The sequence below is a fragment of the Diceros bicornis genome, chromosome 5 (genome assembly GCF_020826845.1).
Source record: "Diceros bicornis minor isolate mBicDic1 chromosome 5, mDicBic1.mat.cur, whole genome shotgun sequence".
Taxonomy (NCBI): domain Eukaryota; kingdom Metazoa; phylum Chordata; class Mammalia; order Perissodactyla; family Rhinocerotidae; genus Diceros; species Diceros bicornis.
Genome location: NC_080744.1, coordinates 73021455 through 73047702, shown reverse-complemented (window position 1 = coordinate 73047702; position 26248 = coordinate 73021455). Strand labels below are relative to the sequence as shown.

Here is a 26248-nt window from a genome sequence, read left to right as displayed (position 1 = left end):
GAATGTGCTTTTATATTTTTTTTGCTGAGGAAAATTCGCCCTGAGCTAACATCTGTTGCCAATCTTCTTCTTTTTTTGCTTGAAGAGGATTAGTCCTGAGCTAACTAACACCTGTGCCAGTCTTCCTCTATTTTGTATGTGGGCCACCGCCACAGCATGGCTGACAAGTGGTGTAGGTCTACACCCGGGATCTGAGCCTGCGAACCTGGGCTGCTGAAGCAGAGCATGCCAAACTTAACCACTACACCATGGGGCCGGCCCCAAGAATGTTCTTTTATATTGACTCCTTTGGCTAAACTCCCACCATCCTTAACTTCTTAATGAGTTCTTGGTTCGGGTTAAACAGCTAATTCTCTTACTGCACCAATTACCATACTCAAGACTAAAAGTATAAGAAGAGTGACAATAATAATAATAGTTTCCTGAGCAATGAATTTTTCTGTGTGCCACACATTTGGCTGTATGTTCACAAGTGTCATTTCATTTAGACCTCATAGCAGTTGCTTAAGGCACCCAATACCTTGGAGGAAACTGAGCTATAGGAAGAGAGGGATGTGTCCATATGTGAGGGACGAGACACAGGCCTGCTTCCCAATCTGAATGGAGGTAACATCACCATTTACAACACCAGGTTCCAGAGACTGATGCTTCCGGCTTCTATGAAGGGACATGGCTATGTGAATAAAGCTATGACATTGCAAGGACAGGCACCTGTGTGCTGATGGTGGCTACCTTTGGACAGTAGGAATATAAGTAATTTTTTAAATTGTCTTTAATCTGAATTTTCAGAAATGAGCATGCATTAATTCTGTAATAAACTTAAAAATTTTTTAGGTACACTGATTTTCAGATCCTGTTACAAAACTCAATCAAATTCAAACAAACAAAGAAAACTCCTCCAGGAACATGGCCTGTGTTTTGGTGTCTCCAGAACACTTTCCATAGACAGTAGGAAAATATTCCCAAAGGAGAAGGCTGATACCAGGCATCCTGTAGGCATGGACGCCTAGGATCGGGCAGGGAAGAGGCACCTACACCACCTTTCTGGATCATCACTGGTATCTGCCTTCAACCTGGATTCACAGAATGTCCCACTCCCGCTCTGCGCTCTGTTTTTGGCCAGAAAAATAATTCTATTTCCATCTTTGTCGAAGATCTTCCTAGCTTCAGGAGACGGGTATGAAACTCTGAATGAAGGGACCTGGCTCTGGTACCTCAGGGCCACCGGGTGTTAACAGAGCAGGCCCTCCGGACATCAATGTGCATTGCACACTGCCTTGAAAGTTGTCTATCTGCCTTTAAAAAAAATTTGTTTGTCCTACCCATTCTGTTCTTTCAAACATGTACTGAACACTTTCATAACACGAGGCCCTGTGCTGGGGAGGCAGAGATGGGAAGGAAGGAGGTACCCAGCACATGGTGACTGAGAAAGCTGAGGCGAGAGAAAGAAACAATAGGTCTCGTGTGGTTCCAGATCATCATGGCCCACCAATGCCCAAAGCCCCCAGACTTGAACTTTCAGGCCGCTGGCCCTGAGGAGGTGCCTGTGCACGGCTGGGGAAGGCAAATGATACAGGAACACCCAACTGTCTGCATTAGATGATCTGCAGCCATCAGCTTTCCTCACTTACAAGCTTTAGTATTTAAGACTCAATGCAGAGCACACAAAAATGATCCTCCAAGGTGGGGAAATAAAAGCTTTTTTATGAACCTAATTAAACAGCCCATTTGTTTCTGGAATGGGCTGACTGACCTCCAGTTTGGCATTAACCACTGTGACGTCAGTGAAGGGACCACTTCCATCAGCGTGGTCACATGTTTTCTCCAATAAATGACAAGGGTTTGATGTCTTAATTCCAAATGCCCCCAAGTACATCTCTGGAAAGAGTTGGAGTCATGTAACCAACACCAGGGTAAAAATCATGTGTTAATACAAAGGTACAGAAACAAAGAATTTGTTCTTCATAGCACTGTTTCCGTTCCAAGAGGCGGGGCCAATTTCACTTGCATGCTAAATGTCAAGTGCCGCACAACATCAGTGCTGGGGTTCCTCTGGTTTTTAACTAATTTTTTTAACTGTAAGCTTATACACACTTGGCAGCAGTACAAATTCAGAGAAGGTCTACTTTCATTTCTTTGATTACTATCATGAGACAGTATTAATGATTCTGGCCTATTAAATTGGCAAAGTAAGCTACCAGAACCAGGGAGGGTGTGATGCTAGCCGGAACAGAGACTGTCACCACAGACAATTCCATGCATCAAGGGCCTCTGACCCGCCCCACTGCTCAGAACCTAACCCAAGGGGGCGACTGAAGGCACACCCATAGTCGGAGCTATGCCAAGCAGCCCTGCTGTATCCCAGAAAAGCAGGCATGGATTTCCAGCCCCAGCAGAAGAATCTGACAGAGAGAACAGGGGCACTGGTAAGCACAATCCCACAGCCCCACTGCACAAAACAGAGAGGTGCTTACAATGCATTAAGGGGAAAAAACAGCAAGTCACGAGAGAGTCATCCAGTTCAGGTTATTACAAACACACACATATCCCCAAATGTCTGCAGTAGTTACCACTATGTGGTGGAAATATGGGTCATTTTTACTTTTCCCTTTTTGCTCATCTGTATTTGTGCTTCTAGGTTATCTGATATAAGACTTTCTTTCTTCTGTTATAAAGAAAACAACTTACATAACCACATGGAAGCGTCAGCGCCACAGGCCATTGCACACAGGTGGTGCCTTGCTCTCTAAAGCATGGGCTAGGTGAAGGTCTGCGATGAGCATGCTTACCCCACTGCAAGGAAGAGACTTGCAACCACGCAAACATGACATCTAAGAACAGAGAACCACCTCCACTCATTACCTGGATTCGGTTCAACTCCACCACGGGCCCATGCTGGCGGTCTCGCACCATAGTGGCTTGTACTACTTTTCGGAAAGCTGCCTCCTAAAACGTGACAGACAGATAAAATTTAGAATCTGATAAAGTATTACCCATAGATAAATGTCATAAATTTATTTAAAACCTTCTATTCCTAAAAGTCATATTTTATTAAGAACAGGTAACTGCAAACTCTCTTTTTCAAGTTGTGAGACAGCCTTAGGGGAGCAGCCTGGCATTGGTGCACAGACCCACCCAGGGGGGCTCAGCCAGCTGGCAGGGCAAGTGCTTGGCGGTGCTCTGGGCCTGCCATCTGGAGGCAGGAGGAGCCCAGCTTGCGCTGCGCAAAGAGGAGGGAGGGCCAGAGCCTGGCGAGCACCTGCTCTGACTCAGGTCTTGGGCCAGGCTCTGTGGGTGGACTACAACACCAAAGCTTCCCAGCCAAACCGCAAGGCCACTAGTGGCAAGACAAGACGTTAAACACTAACTATGCCTCAGTGTCACTGTCCTGACAGAGATACCAACCACAAAGCAGCAGCAGGGCCGGGGAGAGGGCCAGGCCTGGGGTGGGGATGGGGAGACTGACGAGGGAGGGAACACGCACTGACAGAAACCTGGAATACCCAGGGTGAAGAAGGCGAGGAGAGGGAACGAGCCCAACATCACTCAGGGGGAAGCAGGCCCATTGTGCAGGTATGGAGCTGGGCACCAGGAGCATGTCACTGTACATGCATGAGGACGAAAAGAGGGAAGTGACTCAAGAGACACTCAAAGGAGGTGGAATCAGTGGGAGTCCCAGGTCTCTGCCAAGTTGACGACCGTGCCTTCTTCTGGAGAAAGGGTGGCTGTGGGGGCACAAGGACCCACAGCAGGGTCTGGCCTCCTCTCCCAGGTCACAGCCTGAGAACTCCAAACCCTAAAAGCTGGAAGGCGAGGGCCCAGGCAACCTGAGGACATGGCCCCAGAGGTACGAGAAGATCAAGTGAGGATATCACAGAGCTGTACCCATCGCCATGCACCCCTGTACACCAACCAGCTAATTCTGCCCTCCACGCTGCCTGATCTCTGCTTTCCAGACTGCTCAGCGCACACCCAAGGGCAGCTCTTCCTCCACGGGAGCATGCGTATCCCTTTTCCTCCTGTGGTGCTCTCTCTCTTCTGTGCTCTGAAGTCACTCCCTCCCCAAACTTTCCAGCAGAGGCGATCCTTTCTGACCCATCACCAGAAGAGAGGCTGGCTACGCATTCCCTGCTGCTGAAGGTGCCTTCTGGACTCCCTCAGCACTCCTGCCGCTCCACTCCTGTGCTCACAGCCTGCAGGACACTCACAAAATTTGTGTGGGACACACCCTGCCTCTCACTTTGCTTTCTCCTTACGAGGAAAGGCTTTCTTCCCTTCACTGCTTGGTATCACCTCCACTTTAAAGGAGAAAAAAAATGGTGGAAATAGTCAAATTTGCTACTTTTTATTATTGAAATATGTCTGAAGTTTCATATAAATTTTACCTGCCTGCAATTTTTTCCTACTCCAGATCACCAGAGAGATCTAATGTTTACCACAATCCTTATCACTGTCCAAGTGTCTCTAACCACACATGAAAATAAAATGTGTGCACCAGTCTCCTTCAGCTAGGTGGAAACAAAGTCAATCCTAAAAGAAATCTGTTTGGACAGGACTCCAAAACATCTAAATTTATTATCATTAAGAACAGACCATAATCTTGGATAACAAAATATATCATAGAATCACAGACTCTTCAGAATTAGGACTCTTCAATCTGACCTGTATACCTTTTTTCCTGACACAAATATTCCCCCTACCATACAATGACTGAGCCTCTTCTGGAACATCTTGTCAAGCTGCTTGCCAGAAACTTCATGACTTCCAGTAAGGGGAAACCCCCAACTCCTGAATCAGGCATTCCATTTCTGGAAAACTCAAATTATTATAAATGTCAATGGGTCAAAATCTGTCCAGTGACTTTCCAATGCCTTCATTCATGATGCTATTCATGGCCTGTTAAATTATCCTTCGACTAGGAATCTCCACATATCCTGGTGCAGAACTATCTAAGCCATCTGTAACTTCTGGCACCCTCTGCTGGACATCCCTGGGGAAGAAATTATTCATTATTTTTCCTTCCTGCTGCCAGTGGGGATTTGCCCTAAGCCTCAAGGCCAGGCAAGCAGAGAGCACTGCAAGAAGAGAGGCTTCGTTTTACAGCCCACTCCACCCTTTTGGGGAGGTGGAGACAGAGGTTATAACAGGGAAATGCAGCACCACACTACTGACTGTTAATATAAGCTCCAAAAGAGGAGAGATTTTTGTCTGTTGGTCATTGCTGCATCCTAAGCATCCAGAATACAGCCCGGCACATAGCAGGCACCCAGTGAACACTGGGTGAATGAGCTGTAGTCTATATATTCTCAGTTTAGGAATTTTTGTTGGATTACAATTTACTGAAGATACTAGCTTCACCTACAACAAAGACTGCTACAAGTATACCTTTCCCTGGGATATCAGAATTCCTCGTAGCGTGTCAAAACCCACAGAAGGCCCGAGTCCAGTTTCATCGAGAGAGCCCTCGAGGTCGAACATGGGGATGCAGGGGCAGAAGAGCTCTGAGATGTGATGTAGCAGCAGCAGCCGGTTCCGCAGTGCTATTATGGGGATTTCCTGCAAATGATTGTACTCCATGGGGACCTGAAACGTTGAAACTGCATTAAGTCAACTTAGGTGTCAAATGCCACAGATAAGCCACAGTTTTGTAGATGAATTCTGAAAATATTTTTTTCAAAAACAGAAAAGCATTATGATCTCTGAGTTTGGTTTGAAAAATCTCGTTGTTTTTAAAATAATACTCTGGCCAGTTTGCTTGAGTCAAGTAACATAAACCAAGTTGAATGCTAAAAAAATTAGTCCATAGAAATATATTTACTCAGCCTACACTATCAGAATGGTTTTGTATAGTTTATAAGATTTTGAATGAAGGTGACACATTGATGTATATAGAATGTTGATTGGTGTGAATATTGAGATTCTTAAAAGTATCATTTTTAACATTATGAATCTGTATTATTTTCAACGGAACACCTCTGTAAATATATATTTTTTTTAAACTGAGCTTTTATTACAACTTCTTTTCTTTTTCTTTTTTTTTTTTGTGAGGAAGAGCAGCCCTGAGCTAACATCTGCCAATCTTCCTCTTTTTTGCTGAGGAAGACTGGCCCTGGGCTAACATCCGTGCCCATCTTCCTTCACTTTATATGGGATGCCGCCACAGCGTGGCCTGACAAGTGGTGCGTTGGTGCGCACCTGGGGTCCGAACCCCGGCCGCCAGCAGCAGAACATGCGCGCTTAACCGTTACGCCATGGGGCCGGCCCCCACCTCTGTAAATATTAATGGAAGAATGAAGTGTGTGTGTGGTTGTGCATGCATAATTCAATACATAGTAATGTTGCCGCTACTTGCACGCCTCCTAGCCCACTTGGCCCAACCAGTACTGACCTGTGCAGGGAGCTTCCCAGCGCTGGCAGGCTTGCTGGTCGACCAGGCGAGAGTGTGTGCTGAGCCACAGGCCACACGGTTGACCTTCTTACCCTGAAGGGCAGGTACCAACCGAGGCCTCTGGATGGCATTTGTTGTTCCATCTCCCAGTTGTCCCTCATCATTGTCGCCCCATGTATAAACTTCACCTAAATGAAGTGAATTTAGAACAAGAATCTGTATACTAGTGTATACTAGTCTACTAGGACCACTGGATACACAACCACCAATGTCTTCCCAATACACACAATCATCAGTGCCCTTCAACTGGGTATTGGCAGTCAACTGTGTGGATGTTAACCTCATGTGTGACCCAGATGTCTCTAATCACAGCATTCAAAGAGGTAGCACGCTTCCCAGGAGTCTTGACAGCCCCTGGGGGCCAACACGCCTTTCCTAGTAAGAGGCACAAGACTCTGGTCTTAAAAATCCAACGGTGTTTGTTCATAGGACTAGTATTTAATTGCAGCAGTTCTTTAGCAGAACAAATAACATTAAAACAGATGGTAATATCCTTACCAACCCAAATTGATTCGGTATGTTAAATGGAAGGGAAAAAGTCTGTTTTTAGCTAAACAAAACCCATGTTTTTAAAGGAACATGTAGTTCTTCGTATTGTTATTCATATCATAAACACGAGATCCATCATTGGGGAGAAACATCCTTTGCTGTGTACCATGAGAGATCCCAACCCACACACTACCATGAAACTATTCTAAGGGTAAGGTCACTCACTGACTAGAATAGAAATGAGGTTAGTTCTTTGGAGACGTCATCAGCCTTGCCAAATCTGCAGACTCCTTGGGTGCCATGCAGCCATAAGCACCACTCTGTAAAGTGCGTGCCTGCCTGACCAAGGACAGTGTCCTGTGTCCTGCCCCGTCCCACTCTCTACAGTTCAGCACTAAAGCCACTGGTTGGGTGTCAGAGCACAAGCAAGGAGAAGGGAGCCTCTCTGCAGAGACCAGTCAGGCACAGGGAATCAGAGTCCAGGAGTGACAAGGACTTCCACATGGGGTGGCCCGTGTAGGGGGGTGGCTCAGACCAGGCAGTCACAGCCCAAGTAGGATGAGGATCCACACAAGGAGAGGGCAAAGGTAATGATGTGACTCTGGTCACACACAAGAAGAGAGACCAAATCACAACATTAAGGATAATGGCAGGCTTCTCATCAAAAGAGAAAGGAGTTACAAGTGTGAAGAGAGAAAACTGGAATGAACCCTGTGGCACAGACTGGAGCTTGGGGTACTGGTGTGAGTGTGTGGTATTCAATACACATATATAGATAGAGAAATAAACATAGGTGTCAATTTGTGTATTATTTACATATATGTTCCCTGGCTCTGTCCACTGAGAAGGCTTGGGAGCAGTGACATTCCAATAGCAGTGAGCACACCTATCAACCAAACCTTGTCTTCCAAACACCATTCTCTTCTAAAAACATCAGGGCTCCTTGGGAAAATGGTCAATTCTAGGCTTGGGACATGGAGAGTCAAGATGAGGATGGAGGGCCGGCCCCGTGGCTTAGCGGTTAAGTGCACGCGCTCCACTACTGGCAGCCCGGGTTCGGATCCCGGGCGTGCACCGACGCACCGCTTCTCCGGCCATGCTGAGGCCGTGTCCCACATACAGCAACTAGAAGGAGGTGCAGCTATGACATACAACTATCTACTGCGGCTTTGGGGGGGGGGGGCGGGGAAAGGAAGAGGATTGGCAATAGATGTTAGCTCAGAGCCAGTATTCCTCAGCAAAATGAGGAGGATTAGCATGGATGTTAGCTCAGGGCTGATCTCCATCACAAAAAAATAAATAAATAAATAAAACTGTTAAAAAAAAAAAAAAAAAGATGATGGAATGTCCTATTGTGCCAGAAAGCAAGGAAGTACTCAATGAACGAGGGGGACACATCAGGAGATGCAGCTAGCCAAATAGGGCACAATCTGAGCATCAAAATAAATAATAGTAACCGATTATATATAACTCATTGAATAAATGAGGAAACCATGAGTCCCACACAGATATAAACAGCAAATATTAAATATTTGATAAGAATAAATAAAATATTCAATGATAAAAGGGATATTTAAATAGTTTAAAATACCCTCCCAGATACTTATTAATTACAAAGGATGTTCACAGTGGAGAAGCCTGGCAGATACCATCTTAATCAAGTGATTGAAGTTAACATCCTTAGTAATAGGACAGAGAAAAATTGCATGTCACCTGATGAATTAAGAATGAATTAAGAATGCAGCATGAATTAAGATCAAAGATGCACAACTTGAATCTACCGAGGAAACAGACAAACTCAAATTGAGGGACGTTCTACAAAATAACCAGCCTGTAATCTTCAAAAGTGTCAAGGTCCAAAAAGCCCAGGAAGACTGAAGAAGCGGCAGAGAATGATGCCCAGGGATGACGGAGGATTGTCTCAAATAGAGGAGACAAGGACGTGACAGTTAAATGTAACCTGTGCTCTGACGTGAATGGGTGTGAAGATGAGGAGGAATAACCACCACTGTGAACTTCCAACTGCATGGCCGTGCTGTGATTGTGGAGCAGAGTTCCCCCATTCACAGGAAACAGACACTCAAACGTTTGGGGTGATCCGGCATTAGGGTAGCACCTAACTCTCACATGGATCAAAAAAAAGTTCTTTGTGCTGTACTTCCAACTGCTTTCTAAGTGTGTGATTTGCTTCAAAATTTAAAGAATTAAAATAAAGCAAATAAAAAGTGTGTTGTAAGTTCCTGATCAAGAACTATACTGTCAGTCCCACCACAGGCCGTAAGAATTGCTTATTCATATATAAAACTCTTCTATCAATGAAATAATTAAAGAGTATCCATTCATGTAATTCACCAAAGGCTTTATAACAGAGCAAAAGTGGGGGGAACTGTTTCAATGAAAGTGGTGCTCTAGTTTTCTATTGCTGCCGTAAGAGATCAGCACGACCTCGCTGGCTTAAACATTATATATTATCATCTTTCAGTTCTGTAGGTCAGAAGTCCAGCATGAGTCTCACTGAGCTAAAATCAAGGCATCAGCAGGTTGCATCCCTTTCTGGAGGCCCGAGGGGAGAACCTGTTTCCTTACTCCACAGGCTGTTGGCAAAATTCAGTTCTTTGTAGGACTGAGGTCCTGTTGCCTTGCTGGCTGTCAGCTGACAGCTATCCCCAACTTCCAGAGGCCACCCACACTCCTTGGCCCCTTCCCTCTAACTCAAAGCCAGCAATGGTAGGTCAAGACCCTCCACACTTTGAAAATCTCTCCTTCCTCTTTTCCCATCATGTCTCTCTCACTGATCTTCTGCCTCTTTTTCTGCTTTGAAGGGGTCTATGTGATTACACTAGGCCCACCCAATAATCGAGAATAACTTCCATATCACAAGGTCAGCTGATTCACAACCTTAATTCCCTCTGTAAAGTCACTTTTACCATTGTTTTGGGGTCCTTTAGACCACCCTCAGATTTGATGATTCACTAGGAGAACTCCCAGGACTCAGCATATATTATACTCAGAGGTTTGATTTATTCAGTGAAAGGACATGAAGCACAATCAGCACAAGGAAAAGGCACCTGCGGTGAAGTCCAGAGGAAGCAGGTACAAGCTTCCAAGGTCCTCTCCCAGGGGAGTCACATGGGATGCACTTAATTCCTTCAGCAATAGCTGGGACCTCATATGTGCAGTGTTGTCTACCAGGGAAGCTCATTAGAGACTCGATGCCCAGGGTTCTCACTGGGGCAGGTCACGTAGGCACCTTTGCCTGGCACGGACCCAAGTTCCAGACCCCAGAAGGAAGCAGGGGTCAGCAGAGACCACGTTGTTTGTGCAGACAGTTGAGGCACAGGGAGGCCTTTTGTCAGTTAGGGAATAGTGGGAGCCCTCCCAAAATCCAGGATCCCAGAGGCCAGCTGAGGGCCACCCTTGCCAAGTAGGACTTTCCAAGAACAGCAGTCTCAGGCCCGCTCTGTTGGCTCTTTTCTGTACAGCCATGAAATGTAACATATTCACAGGTATTAACACCAGGGGCTAAAGATCATGAGAGCCAAAACCCTGCTCACCACAGAAGCATTCTTAGGATATAGTACAACTGCCCTCTACCTTACAGCTGCATATATTATCCCTGAGCAGACCTCTTAGATTTAAAGGCCTCTGTGCTGCAACATCAGGCCTCGCACCTACCGTCCTCGGTGCAGCACACACAGTGCAGGGAGCCGGTGGCAATGGCAATGACTTTCTTCCCCTGCAGCCCTTGGACCTGCCGAGGTCTTCTGACATGGTCGTCGGATCCATGGCCCAGCCTGTGATAATCACCTTTGCCCCTACACACAAGGAAACATGGAACTTAGGAGCGCAAGGCCGTCTCGTTTACCGCCCTTCCCCACCCTCCTGGTGCAAGCACAGCCTGCCATAGAAGTTACATTTCAATCTACAAAAAAAGGCAGTTAACCTAACTTCAAATTAACAATCTAGTTTTGGTGGGATTAAACAAAGAATCTTGCATACCAAGTATAAACAGCACCCGATTTGGTAAGGGCGACAGAAAACTGGGATCCACACTCCACTTTAACCACTCCAAGGCCTGTGAGAGAATCGATCTGGAAAGGGAACATGTTCAATCAGACCTACTCAATCAAGAGTTTTGCTGACTGCTGCACCCACACAATGACTGAACTAAATCTAATAAAGAACTCTGAAAACCTTACCCATATCAAATTTCTATTACAACTTAAAATCTTACTCCACTTAACCACATCAGTGTTCTCAGGAGAGGCAGGAACACTGGGCTCTGAAGGCACCCATGCTGACACAAGGCCATGAGCCATGCCACTGCACCATGTGACCCAGCGTGTTACTGGAAATAGACATTTCACAGTTGAAAGTCTGTGATCACTTTCCCCAGAATTTACTCTCCCAACTCCATTTCTCCTTGTGATGTGGTGGCCCCATTCACCAGCAAGTCCTGTACTTCCCATCTGCCCTCCTACTCTCTCAGATGCCTGAGGCCCACAGGGGAGGAGCAGCAGGCAACAGGGCGGGGTATGGCCAAGAGGACCAGGATTCTGGCCTTCAGACACTCCCTATCCATCTGTCCAGGTTTATCCAACTACACATGATTGACCTTGGTGGTGCCAGTACCTACCTCCACCCTGCACGCTCAGGGGTCCAACCCTTCACAGTCAGCACCCTGGGGTCTCGTTGGAGCTCAATTACCTAGTCATCATCTTTCCTCACCCAGCAAGCTATGCTCCGTTATCTGGGACTGTTTTCAGACTGAAGTTCTCATATTTAATTTTAAATTTAAATCAATTAAAACCTAATTCTCTTAATTAGTTGTCTCCTCACCCTACCCCTAGCACTATCACATCAGTAATGGCCTCCATCCCCGCCAACACCCAATATCCTAGTCCTTGAAAGTGCAAAGCCTGTGTCTAAAGCCTCCTTAGCATAAGAAAGTCTACAACAATTTTTTCATAAATGTGAAAACCCTAAGTAATTCTTAATGTGATTAAAATACCATATACCCATAAGGGAAAAAGAGCAAGAGCTAATAAGGACAAGACGGCAGCCCTGAGCCCCTGGTTGGCCAGCAGCACCTGCCAGGGTGCAGGGGCACAGTGTGGCCTCTAGGCACGTCCCCTCCACCAGGCTTTGGCTCTGGGCAGCACCTGCCAAAACCACTCTGCAGTGATGGAAACGTGCTGTGTCCACAATGCCCAATATGGAAGTAGCAGCCACATGAGGTTCCTGAGCGTGTTAAATGTGGCCAGCGCGAGTGAGCGAGTGAACTTTAATTTTACTTACTCTAAACTGATTTACATTTAAACTAAAATACCCACGTGCGCCCTACTGCGCCGGGCAGCACAGCTCTAGGAAGAAAAGCTACACAATTCCGGCTCAGGCTCTTGTCGATCTGAGGGCGTACGCCATCCCCTGAGGCCTGCCTATGCACTGTGAAGGTCTCTATTCCGCACGTGCAGTCCTAGTGCCCCAACAAGAGAGGATGCCAAGCAGAGATGGTTTCTAGTTTTCTTTCACAGCACCTACACCCCCAAGTCCACAGCCAATCACCTCAGCTAAACAGCCCTGTGGTGTTCATGCACTGCAGGCCACTAAGCAGTCAGTACCTGATCTAAACATATCAGTAAACTTAACCTCTGCCAACTATCCATTAACAAAGGCAAAAGACAGTCTTGCAAAGTTACGAAATTGCTGAGTCACTCAGCTCAGAGTGGAGCAAAGCGATCTGGCCCCTGACCCAAGCCTGCAGGCTTTTAGCTTCTCACAGGATGTCCCCTGGCTAAGCAAGATGCAATCCTTTCAGCAAGTACTATTACATTCCACAGCTACAGACCTCTGTAGACTGAAAAGAGTGTGAACAATCTGTTATCCTTTTCTTCAAACAGGTCTACACCCTAAATAAAACCACAGGCTCTGCGGTACCCACTAGATTACACACATTTCTCAAGAGAGCACAAATAGCACTTAAAATATCTTAATACCTTTGGGCCTTTCACTCACTTTTTACCCAATTACCCATTATATTTTCTGCAAAGAAGGTAAAGATGAGGTTAGACTCATCTTTATAATAAAAGATGAGGTGGCGAGCCCAGGCGGCCTCTGGGGGCTCTGTGCACTTGGACGGTGCCCACAAGCGGCCTGAGAGACCTCACACCCGCAGGTCCTGGAGCACCGGGAAAGGCACTCTTCTCCCGCTGTGTAAACAGAAATACCTTCATGGGCACTTTACAGCCGTCGCTGCCTCCTCTGCCGAGCTTGCCGTAGTCCCCGTCCCCCCAGGACCAGACAGTGTCATCGTCGGTGAGGCAGAGGGTCTGAGCGTCTCCACTGCCACAAGCAACATCAACCACGCGGTGGCCCTGCAGTGCCTCCACCTTCAGAGAAAGGGGCATCAAGGTTATCTGATGGCAACAGAAAGGAGGTTCCCCCAAGGAAAGGCTTTCAAATGCTAAGATTCTTTCTGTGTGGCGGTGTCTGTTTTAAGTCTTTACAGAGAACAGGTAATTTTAATAATCCTGTACAACAAAACAGAAAACACTTTCATCTATTTGAACTATAAGCATCTCAACTGTAGGAGGCAGGTACCTGTCCCCAATAAGCCAGTCCTACCACACCAGGAAGCCTCTTATTCCATTGCCTCACCCAAAGTGCAGTGGGCCTTCTAGAAGACAAAGCATTTGGCTAGATGCCAAGTAATATTTACTAGTATAAATAAAAGGTTATTTCAAACACTATTCTGTTTAAAAGACCCATGGAATACATATCAAAATGGTTTATTTCCACCAAAGCTACTTGTAAATAATGAGGCCATGACCATCAACTCTAAAACTAAAAAGAATCTGGGACAGGAAATACTTTCGACTTCTAAAAGTTATAATGACCATGGCAAGCTGCCCCTTCAGGCCTTCTCACCAGCTTTGGCTTTAACTGGTCCTCACTGTCGCTGTGCCCCAGGCGGCCATAGCGGCCTTTGCCCCACGTGTAGAGGTCCCCAGCTGCGGTGACACAGGCACTGTGGGCTCCGCCAGCAGCAACATCAACCACCTCAATTCCTCTCAGAGACTCAATGACACGAGGGCGGTCACATGGACTGCAAAAAAGGTCACCAAATATAACTGAAATACAGTTTAATTCTTAAATGTTTTAAAATTTTTAAATACTAGGCTTTTGGTTTGCTGCTCACTTATTTGATGTATACCTCTCGATCTACATGCTTCAAATCAATTGTTAAATCAATCAAAAGAATCATTCAGACCTGAACTCAAAATTTCATAATTTCCTAGCTCCTCCTTTTACATAAGCTGCCCTAATGCCAAAGAATAGGAGTCTTTCAGTCTAAATCAGGTGCTGGAAGACTAGTGCCCACACATGGGCCAAGTATGACCCCACGGTCTCTTTTTGAAAGGCCAGTGAGCCGAGAATGGGTTTTACATTTTTAAAGGGTTGTAAAGAAACAAACCTGAAAGAAACATACACATCAGAGACTGTATGTGGCTGGCCTAAAATATTTATTACTATTTGGTCCTTTATAGAAACAGGCTGCCCACCCTTGCTATAAATCAACATTTCATTTAAGGAGTTTCATCGTATGAATGTCAACTAGCCTACAGTGTGGCAAGCCCTGATAACAAACTTGTTTTCTTATTATTGAATTTTGAAAGCTCTGTATAATTTTGGATATAAGATCTTAGTCAGACATATGATCGCAAATATGCTTTCCAGTCAGTAGCATGTTCTTTTAATCTCTTAATAGTGTCTTTCAAAAGGCAGAAGTTCACAATTTTTATGAAGTCTGATTTATACTGTGTTTCTTTACTGGATTGTGCTTTTGGAGTTCTAGCTAAAAATCTTTGCCTGACCTAAGGTCATGAAGGTTTTCTCTCATGTTTTCTTCTAGAAGTTTTTAGTTTTAGGTTTTACGTTTATAAGTATGAATCATTTTGAGTTAATTTTGGATATGGTGGAAGATAAGAATTTAAGTTTACTGCTTGTCAAATGGTTATCCAATTGTTCAAAACCATTTGTTGAAAATACTATCTCTTCTCCAATAAATTATCTTTGCACTTTTGTAAATTGTGCATTGGAAATTGTAGGGAGAAATCAATTTTCATTTTTTTCCACATTCATTGTGTCTGTATCTGGGGGTACATTTTCGGACTTCTTATTCTGCTCCACTGATATATTTCTCTATACCAATACTACACTGTCCTGATAACTGTAGCTTTAAAATGAAGCTTGAAGTCAGGTAGTGTCAGTCCTCCAATTTTGCTCCTCATTTTCCAAGTTGTTTTAACTATGCCAGGTACTCTGCATTTCCATATGAATTTTACAATCAGCTTGTCAATTTCTACAGAAATTTTGATTGAGAAGGGTTGACCCTATAGGTTAATTTGGGGAAAGCCGACACATTAACAATCTTGAGTCTTCCAATCCATGAACACAGCATACTGCTCCATGACTTAGGTCTTTTAAAATTTCTCTCAGCAATATTTTGTAGTTTTCCGTCTAATAAGTCACCCACATTTTTTAGTCAAATTTTTTCCTTACTATTTCAATTTTGCAGGGAGGGCACTGTAACAGTACTTTTAAATTTCCATTTCTGATTGCATATGTACATGTATAAAGACATACAATTGACTTTTACTTATTATTTCTACCCTGCAACCCTGCTAACCTCACTTATTAATTCTAGTAACTTTTTTGTAGATACATTCACATTTTCTACATAAATAATATTATGTATAAATAGACAGCTTTAATTTTCTTTCCAATATGAATGCCTCTTCTTTCTTTGCGTTGTTGCAGTGCCCTTGCCAAATCTGCAGCACTGCTGAATAGAAGTGGTGACAGCAGATGTCCTTGCTTTGTTCCTGAAGTCAGGGAAAGCTTTTAGTCTATCACCATTCAGTACTGTGTTAACTCTAGATTTAACAGAGATGCACTTTATCAAGTTAAGGAAGTTCTTTTATTCCTAGATTGCTGAAAGTTTTTGTCTGAAACAGAGGTTAAAGTTTGCTAAATGCTTTTTTCCCCCTCCATCCACTGAAATGATCATATGGTTTTTCTTTTTTTTTCTAATGTTAAAACAATTATGCAACTTCTGGCATAAATCTCACTTTGTCATGTTGTATTATCCTTTTAGATATCATTGGATTTGATGCTCTAAAATGTTAAGAATATTTACATCTATGTTCACGAAGGATATTGGTATTTTCCTAATAATGTCTGAGTCTGGTTTTGATATAAGAATAAAGCTGTCCTCAAAAAAATGAGTTGGGGAGAATTCTCTCCTCAATTTTCTGATGTAGTTTGTGAAGAACTGGTACTATCTGTTACTCACATGTGTGGCAGAAATCACCAGTCATCTGATTCTGGAGATTTATTTGCGGGACATTCAATTTCTTAAATAGACACAGGGCTATTCGAGTCATCTGTTTCTTCTTAAGTGAGCTTTAAAGAGTGTGTGTCCTTTGAGGAACTTGTCCATTTCAGCTAAAAAGTTGAATTTGTTGGCATAAACTTGTTCATTATACTTCACCTTTCAATAACTGTACATTCTACAGTGACGAAAATTCCCTCATTCCTGATATGCTATAAATTTGAATATTCTTTTTTTTTTATTGATCAGTCTAGATGGAGGTTTTATCAATTACATTGACTTTCTCAAAGAACCAACTTTTGTTTTCTTTGATTTTTCTCTAATTTTCTGTTATCTATTTCATGGATTCTTGCTCTGATCTTTATTTCCTTTCTTCTGCTTACTTTGGGTTGCATTTGTCCTTCTTATTCCAGTTTCTTAAGGTAGAAGCTGAGGTCATTGTTTAGAGACCATTTTTCTTTTATAAAAAAGGCATTTCATGCTATATTACCTCCTTTTAAGGATCCTACTGCTTTTGCTGGATCCCACACATTTTTATATGTTTTCATTTTTACTCAATTCAAAATTATTTCCAATTTACCTATGATTCCTTCTTTGACCCATCAGTTATTTAGAAATATTTTATTTACTTTCCAAATATTTATGGGATTTTCCAGAGACTTTATTGTTATTGATTCCTAATTAATTCCATTGTAGGCAGAGAATATATTTTGTATAACTTGAAACCTTTTGATTTATGAGATTTGTCTTCTGGCCCAAATTATGGTCTGTATTGGTAATTGTTCCACGTGCACTTGAAAAGAATGTGCTTTTATTAAGTAGAGTTTTCTATAAATGGCAATTAGATCAAGTTGGTTGATAGAGCTGTTCAAGTCTTTTATCTGACAGATTTTCTAATTGTTCTATCAGTTATTGAGGGAGGGGTATTAAAATCTCCAACTGTAACTGTGGATTTGTTATTTCTCCTTGCAGCTCTGTTATTTTCATTTCATGCATTTGGAAGGTTTTTAATTGTAAATGTTTAGGATTATCATGTCCTTTTGATGAACTGACCACTTTATCACTACAAAATGACCATTTTTATCCCTGTCAATACTCTTTGCTGTGAAATGTACTGCGTATGATATTGGCATTCCAGCTTTCTCTTGATTAGTGCTAGCATTACCTTTTACTTTTAATCTATTTATGTGTCTATATTTAAAGTTAGTTCCCTTTAGGTAGCATATTGTTCAACGTTGCTTTTATATCCATCCTGACAACCTCTGACTTTTAACTGGGATATTTAGATCATTTACAATTGATGAATTGTGAATATATTTCAGTTTATATCTACTGCTTACTATTTGTATTCTATTTGTTCCATTTGTTTACTCCATTTCTTCTTTTTTTACTTTCTTTTGAGTATATTTTATGATTTCACTTTACCTCCTTTGTCGGCTTATCAGATAAAACTTCGTTGTGTTATTTAGTGGTTGCTTTAGGGTGTGTATAATACATCTCTACCTATTACAGTTTAGTCTGAAGTCACATACTGAGTCATGTATAGTACCATAACTTCACAACAGTAGACTTCCATTTCCTACCCCCCAGCCTCTGTGCTGCTGCTGTCATACATTTTACTTCTATGCATATTTTAAGCATCTCAGCTCATTTTTATTATATCCTTGAAATATTCCCTTATCTCTTAAAGAGATTTATATAATAAGGAAAAAGTCATGATATTAACCCATGAATTAATATCCTCATTCATTTGTAGAGATCCCTAATTCCATCGATATCATTTTCCTTCTGTTTGAAGTAATTCTGTTACCATGTTTTTCCTGCAGGTCTGCAGGTGAATTCTTTCAGCTTTTGTATGTCTGAATAAGTCTGCTTCAACTTCATTCTTGAAAAAACATTTTTACTGGCTAAAAAGTTCTAGGTTGACATTTATTTTTACTTGCAGCACCTCCACTGTCTTCTAGCTTGTACTGTTTCTTATAAGAAATTCACTGTCGTCCTTTATCTTTTCTTCTATATGTAACATTTATTTTCCCTCTGGCTGCTTTAAAAATGGTCTTGAGAAATTTGATTATGATGTTCCTTGGCATAGTTTCCTTCATGTTTCTTTTGCTTAGGGTTCTTTGAGATTCCTAAATCTGAGGGTTTATACTTTTCATCAAATGTAGAAATTTTTCAGCCATTATTTCTTCAAATTCCCCATCCCCCTCTCCTTCCGTGACTCCAATTGTGTATATGTTAGGCCATTTGAGGTTGTCCACAGCTCACTGATGCTTTGTTCATTTTATATATCCTTTTTTTCTCTGTGTGTTCTATTTTGGATAGTTTCTTTTGTTACAGAATCTGATCTGATTCTATTGTTATAGAATCTATCACTGATCTTTTCTTCTGCAATGTTTAATCTGCCATTAACCCCATGCACTATATTTTTTTTTTGTCTCATTGTATTTTTCATCCTTAGCATTTTGATTTGGGCATTTAAATATCTTCCCAGTCTCTACCTAACATGTTCAAGTCTTCCCTCTATAGTTTCTTGAACTAGAAACTATGTGGTTAAAAAATGTGGTTAAAATCACTGTTTTAATGTTTTTATCTAGTAATTCTATCACTTGTGTCATTTCTGAGTCAGTTTCAATTGACTGATGTTTCTCCGTATCTGGGTTGTATTCTCCTGCTGTTTTGCATGCATGATAATTTTTTTTATAGCTTTATTGGGATATAACTGAAAAATAACACTGGTTAAGTTTAAGGCGTACAATATAACGACTTGATACACATACATATTGTGAAATGATTACCACAATAAGGTTAGTTAACATCTCCATTAAATCACATAACTACTTTGTTTTTTTTTTTGTGGTGAGAACATTTAAGATCTACTCTCTTAGCAACTTTCAAGTACACAGTATAGTACTGTTAATTAGAGACACCATGCTACACATTAGATCCCCAGAACTTATTCATCTTATAACTGGAAGTTGGTACCCTTTGACCAACATCTCTCCATTTTCCCCACTCCCCAGCCCAAGGCAACCACCAATCTACTTTCTATGTGTTCAGCTTTTCCAGATTCCACATATATATATATATATATATATATATATAAGTGAGATCATACAGTTTTTGTCTTTCTCTGACTCACTTCACTTAGCATAACATCCTCAAGGTTCATCCATGTTGTCACAAATGGCAGGATTTCCCTTTTGGTGGCTGAATAATATTACATTGAAATATTTATATCACATTTTTTATTAAGAATTTTTTTTATTGAGGTAACAACGGTTTATAACATTCCACAAATTTCAGGTGTATGTCATTATATTTTGATTTCTGTGTAGACTACATCGTGTTCACCACCCAAACACTAATTACCGTCCATCACCATGCATATGTACCCAGTTACCCCCTTTCACCCTCCTCCCTCCCCCATCCACTCTGGTAACCACCAATCTAATCTCTGTATCTATGTGTATGGTTGTTGTTGTTGTGTTTATTTTCTATTTAAGAGTGAGACAATATAGTATTTGACTTCCTCTCTTTGACTTATTTCATTTAGCATAATAACCTCAAGGTCCATCCATGCTGTCACAAATGGCAAGATTTCATTTTTTTATAGCTGAGTAGTATTCCATTGTGTATATATACCACATCCTCTTTATTCATTCGTCCCTTGATGGGCACTTAGGTTGTTTCCAAGTCTTCACTATTGTGAATAATGCCACAATGAACATAGGGGTGCATGTATCTTTACGCATTTGTGTTTTCATGTTCTTTGGATAAATACCCAGCAGTGGAATAGCTGGATCGTATGGTAGTTCTATTCTTGACTTTTTGAGGACTCTCCATACTGTTTTCCGTAGTGGCTGTACCAGTTTGCATACCCACCAGTGCATGAAAGTTTCCTTTTCTCCACAACATCTCCAACACTTGATATTTCTTGCTTTGTTAATTACAGCAATTATGACGGGTGTGAGGTGATATCCCATTATAGTTTTGATTTGCATTTCCCTAATAATGAGTGATGCTGGACATATTTTCATGTGCCTGTTGGCCATTTGTATATCTTCTTTGGAAAAATGTCTGTTCAGATCTTTTGCCCATTTTTTAATTGGATTGTTTGTTTTTTGTTGTTGTTGAGATCTGTTAGTTCTTTATACATTTTGGATAATAACCCCATAACAGATAAATGGTTTGCAAATATCTTGTCCCAATTGTTAGGCTGTCTTTTCATTTTGTTGATGGTTTCCTTTGCTGTGCAGAAGCTTTTTAGTTTGATGTAGTCCCATTTGTTTATTTTTTCTATTGTTTCCCTCGCCCTGTCAGATATGGTACTTGTAAATAGGCTGCTGAAACTGATATTGAAGAGTATACTGCCTATGTTTTCTTCCAGAAGTTTCAGGGTTTCAGGTCTTACATTCAAGTCTTTAATCCATTTTGAGTTAATTTTTGTGTATGGCATAAATAATGGTCTTCCATTTCTTTACATGTGGCTGTCCAGATTTCCCGACACCACTTATTGAAGAGACTTTCCTTTCTCCATTGTGTGTTCTGGGCTCCCTTGTGGAAAATTAGCTGGCCATAGATGTGTGGGTTTATTTCTTGGCTCTCAATTCTGTTTCATTGATCTGTGTGTCTGTTTTTGTGCCAGTATCATGCTGTTTGGATTACTATAGCTTGTAGTATATTTTGAAGTCAGGGAATGTGATACCTCCAGCTTTGTACTTTTTCTCAGGATGCCTTTGGCTATTCGGGATCTTTTGTTGTTCCACATAAATTTTCGGATTCTTTGTTCTATTTCTGTGAAAAATGGTGTTGGGATTTTGATAGAGATTGCACTGAATCTGTAGATTGCTTTAGAAATTACGGACATTTTAACTATGTTAATTCTTTCAATCCATGAGCATGGAATATCTTTCCATTTCTCTGTGTCTTCTTCAATTTCTTTCAACAATGTTTTACACTTTTCAGTGTACAGCTCTTTCACCTCTTTGGTTAAGTTTATTCTTATGTACTTTATTCTTTTTGTTGCAGTTGTAAATGGGATTGTATTCTTAATTTCTCTTTCTACCACTTCTTTGTTAGTGTACAGAAACACAACTGATTTTTGCGTCTTGATTTTGTATCCTGCAACTTTGCTGTATTCATGTACTATTTCTAAATGTTTTTTTGGTGGGTTTCTTAGGGTTTTCTATATATAAAATCACATCATCTACAAATGTGTGACAGTTTCACTTCTCCCTTTCCTATTTGGATCCCTTTTATTTCTTTTTCTTGCCTGATTGCTCTGGCTAGGACTTCCAATACTATGTTAAACAGGAGTAGTGACAGTGGGCATCCTTGTCTGGTTCCTGTGGATAGCTTTCAGTTTTTCCCCATTGAGTATGATATTAACTATGGGTCTGTCATATATGGCTTTTATTACGTTGGAGTACTTTCCTTTTATACCCATTTTATTAAGAATTTTTATCATAAATGAATGCTCTATCTTGTCAAATGCTTTCTCTGCATCTATTGAGATGATCATGTGATTTTTATACTTCATTTTGCTAATGTGGTGTATCACATTGATCGATCTGTGGATGTTGAATCATCCCTGCATCCCTGGAATAAATCCCACTTGATCATGATGTACGATCTTTTTAATGTATTGTTGTAGCTACTTGCTAGTATTTTGTTCAGGATTTCTGTATCCATGTTCATCAGTGATATTGGCCTGTAATTTTCTTTTTTGTGTGTTTTCCTTGTCTGTTTTTGGTATCAGAGTAATGTTGGCCTCAGAGAATGAGTTAAGAAGCTTCCCCTCCTCTTCCATTTTTTGGAAGAGTTTGAGAATGATAGGTATTTAGTCTTGTTTCAATGTTTGGCAGAATTCACCAGGGAAGCCGTCTGGTCCTGGACTTCTGTTTTTGGGGAGTTTTTTACTACTGTTTTGACATCCTTACTGGTGATTGGTCTATTCAATATCTCTATTTCTTCTTGATCCAGTTTTGGAAGATTTTATGAGTCTAAGAATTTATCCATTTCTTGTAGATTATCCAATTTGTTGGTGTATAGCTTTTCATGGTGGTCTCTCATAATCTTTTGTATTTCTGAGGTGTCCATTGTAATTTCTCCTACTTCATTTCTGATTTTATTTATTTGAGCCTTCTCTCTTTTTTTCTTGGTGAGTCTAGTGAAAGGTTTGCCTATTTTGTTTATCTTTTCAAAGAACCACCTCTTAGTTTCATTGATTTTTTCTATTGCTTTTTAATCTCTATGTCATTTATTTCTGCTCTGATTTTTCTTATTTCCTTCCTTCTACTGATTTTGGGCTTTTTTTGTTCGTCTTTTTCTATTTCCTTTAGGTGCACTGTTAGATCGTTTATTTGAGATTTTTCTTGTTTGTTGAGGTAAGCCTGTATTACTATAAAATTCCATCTTAGAACGGCTTTTACTGTAACCCATAAATTTTGGCATGTCATATTTTCATTGTCATTTGTCTCCAGGTATTTTTTAATTTCTCCTTTGACTTCTTCATTGACTCAATCATTGTTCAGTAGTATTTTGTTTAATCTCCACATATTTGCTGCTTTTCCAGTTTTCTTCCTGAAGTTGATTTCTAGTTTCATATAATTTTTGTCAGAAAAGATGTCTGGTATTATTTCCATCTTCTTAAATTTATTGAGACTTGTTTTGTGGTCTAATATGTGATCTATCCTGGAGAATGTTCCACGTACATTTGAAAAGAATGTGTATTCTGCAGTTTTTGGATAGAATGTTCTGTGTATATCTGCTAAGTCCATCTGGTCTAGTGTGTCGTTTAAGGCCAATGTTTGCTTATTGATCTTCTGTTTGGATGATCTATCCATCGATGTAAGTGGAGTGTTAAAGTCCCCTAGTATTACTGTGTTCCTATCTATTTCTCCTTTTGTCTGTTAATAATTGCTTTATATATTTAGGTGCTCTTATGTTGGGTGCATAGATATTTACAAGAGTTATATCCTCTTGTTGGATTGTTCCCTTTATCATTATGTAGTGCCCTTGTCTCTTGTTACAGTTTCTGTTGTAAAGTCTATTTTGTCATAGATAAGTATTTCTACCCCAGCTTTCTTTTCATTGCCATTTGCATAGAGCATCTTTTTCTACCCCTTCACTTTCAGTTTGTGAGTGTCTTTAGGTCTGAAGTGTGTCTCTTGTGTGCAGCATATATATGGGTCTTATTTTTTTATCCAATGAGCCACCCTATGCCTTTTGATTAGAGCATTTAGTCTGCTGACATGTAAAGTAGGTGTTCATAAGTATGTACTTATTGCCATTTTGTTACTTTTTTTCTGGGTGTTTTAGTAGTTCCTCTCTGTTCCTTTCTTCTTCTCCTGCTGTCTTCCCATGTAGTTTGATGGCTTTCTTTAGTATTACATTTGGGTTCCTTTGTCTTAATTTTTTGTTTATTTATTATAGGTTTCTGGTTTTTGATTACCATGAAGTTCATATATAATAACCTATGTAAATGGCAATCTATATTAAGCTGATGGTCTCTTATATTTGACCTCTTGCTAAAAGCTCTACTCTTTTACTCCCCTCCTCCCACATTTTATGTTTTTGATATCATATTTAACCTCTTTTGTGTGTATATCCCTTAACCTCTTATCTTGGAAACAGATAATTTGAGTACTTTTGTCTTTTGACTTTCACATTAGCTTCATAGGTGGTTGATATGCTACCTTTACTATATATTTGCCTTTACCAGTGATTTTATTATCATGATTTTTTTGGATAATTTTCTTATTCCTTCTTGTGGTCTTCTCTTTCCCATTTAAATATGTCCCTTTAACATTTCTTGTAAGAGTGGTTTCTTGGTGATTAACTCCTTTAATTTTTGCCTTTCTGGGAAACTCTTTATCTCTCCTTCCATTCTTAATGATAACCTTGCCAGGTATAGTGTTCTTGGCAGTAGGTTTTCTCCTTTTGGCACTTTAAATATATCATGCCACTCCCTTCTAGCCTGTGAGGTTCCTGCTGAGAAGTCAGCTGATAGCCTTATGAGGTTTCCTTTGTATGTAACTTGTTGCCTTTCTCTTGCAGCTTTTACGATTCTCTGTCTTTAGCTCTTGACATTTTAATTACGAAATATCTTAGCATAGGCCTTTTTGGGGTTCATCCTGTCTGGTGCTCTCTGTGCTTCCTGTACCTGGATTTCTGTTTCCTTCCTTAGGTTAGCAAAGTTTTCAGCTATTATATCTTCAAATAGATTCTCTGCCCCTTTGTCTCTCTCTTCTCCTTCTGGGACACCAATAATATGGATGTTAGTGCCCTTGATGTTGTCCCAGAGGTTCCTTAGACTGTCCTTGTTCTTTTTCTTTCTCTTTTCTCTTTAGCTTGGTTGATTTCCTCTAGTCTTTTATCCCACTCACTGATCCGTTCTTCTGTATCATCTACTCTGTTATTGAGTCCCTCTAGTGAATTTTTCATTTCCATTATTGTGTTCTTCAGTTCTGACTGGTTCTTTTTTTATATTTTCCAATTCTTTGTTGAAGTTCTCACTGTATTTATATATTCTTCTCCCAAGATCAGTAAGCATCCTTATGACTATTAGTTTGTACTCTTTATTAGGTAGCCTGTTTATGTCTGTTTCATTTAGTTCTTTTTCTGAGGATTTGTCCTGTTCCCTTATTTGGAACATATTCCTTTGTCTCCTCATTTTGCCTATTTCTCTATGCTTACATCTATGTTTTAGGTAGATTAGCTACGTCTCCCAATCTTGGAAAAGTGGCTTTATGCCTTATGAGGTCCAGCAATGTGCTTCCCTCTCGTAACCAGTTCCAAATGTTTCAGGAGTGTCCCCCTGTGTGGGCTACGTGTGTCCTTCTGTTGTGGCAGGATTACTCTTGCTGAACTGGGGAGGCTAGGCTGTCCCCACAGTCAGCTGGTTGAAGGCTCAGCTCCGTGCGGCTGCTACAGTCCCTTCAGTCACTTTATTGGGCATTGGGAGCCACACAGAATTGGCTGCAAGGTCTAATAGCACATTCCTGCTGCAGTTTTTCTGTTAAGTGAGTAGGTCCCCAGCGTGGCTGGTTGCTAGGCTCAGGGGCTCACAATTGCTGTAGGCCTCCAGCCTACAGGCTGTTGTCAGCTCTATCAGTAGTGCAGCTGGGTGGGGCTGGCCCCCACGTGTGGCGGCACACAATTATTTCAGGTATTGGAAGGTGGGGCAGATTCCCTATATGTCTGTTTGAGAAGCACAAATCTACTACAGCTGACAAGCCCCACCACCTGCTGGCCCACACAGTCATGCCCTGTGCACACACCCTGCCCCAATGAAGCAGGGGCCACTTGCCCTGTGCAGAGGCCCTACACGCTCTGCCAATGCATGCCTGCCCCTCACACATGCCCTGCCCCGCAGAGGCGGACCCACTTGCCCTGCTGCAGAGGTCTCACACACCTCACTTATGCAGGCACACAAGTTGCCTCAGGCTTTGCTGTTGGGCGGAGCCCGTCCCTAGGGTGGACTCCCTGCCCTCACTGAGCTGGATTAAATTGGTGCTCTATTGGGTGGGGGAAACCCCTGCACTAACAGGCCAGGGAAAGATCTCCAAGGGCATCTGCCAGCATCTCTGTCAGTAGGCCTGTACTAGGTCACAATAATGGCTGACGCTAATGTCTCAGTCCCTGATGAGGTGGTCTCAGCCACCTTCTGCCTCCCTGAGATCCACCCAGAGCCTATCAAGCGAGTCTCTTTTCACCAAAGGACTGTGCACCTTTCTTTCTGGTGATTATATGTTGCTTTCTGAAATGGGTAAATTTATGCATGGGCCCTTTAAGAGCCAGCTTTTCTGGGGGGATTTCCCATTGTTGTTAGTAGCCAGCAAAGCCAGATATTATGACACTTGTCTCAGATGTGCTGAGTTCAAAAGCTGCCTATTGTAGCATAGCTCTCCCTC

General features: G+C 41.5%; 1 protein-coding gene across 10 annotated transcripts in view; it reads right to left on the bottom strand.

Annotated features, from left to right (window-relative positions):
• Nucleotides 1–26248, bottom strand: part of HERC2 (HECT and RLD domain containing E3 ubiquitin protein ligase 2) — a 229527-nt gene that overhangs the window by 7093 nt on the left and 196186 nt on the right. For 9 of the 10 annotated variants that reach the window (XM_058542234.1, XM_058542230.1, XM_058542235.1 and 6 more), the window contains 7 exons: nt 13865–14042; nt 13165–13326; nt 10937–11028; nt 10613–10752; nt 6389–6576; nt 5386–5583; nt 2863–2946 (listed from right to left, as the gene is read on the bottom strand). In XM_058542234.1, the coding sequence (XP_058398217.1) occupies nt 2863–2946; nt 5386–5583; nt 6389–6576; nt 10613–10752; nt 10937–11028; nt 13165–13326; nt 13865–14042 (1042 nt within the window). Of the gene's footprint in view, nt 1–2862; nt 2947–5385; nt 5584–6388; nt 6577–10612; nt 10753–10936; nt 11029–13164; nt 13327–13864; nt 14043–26248 lie in introns of those variants that run through there. The other variant, XM_058542239.1, reaches the window with a different exon arrangement.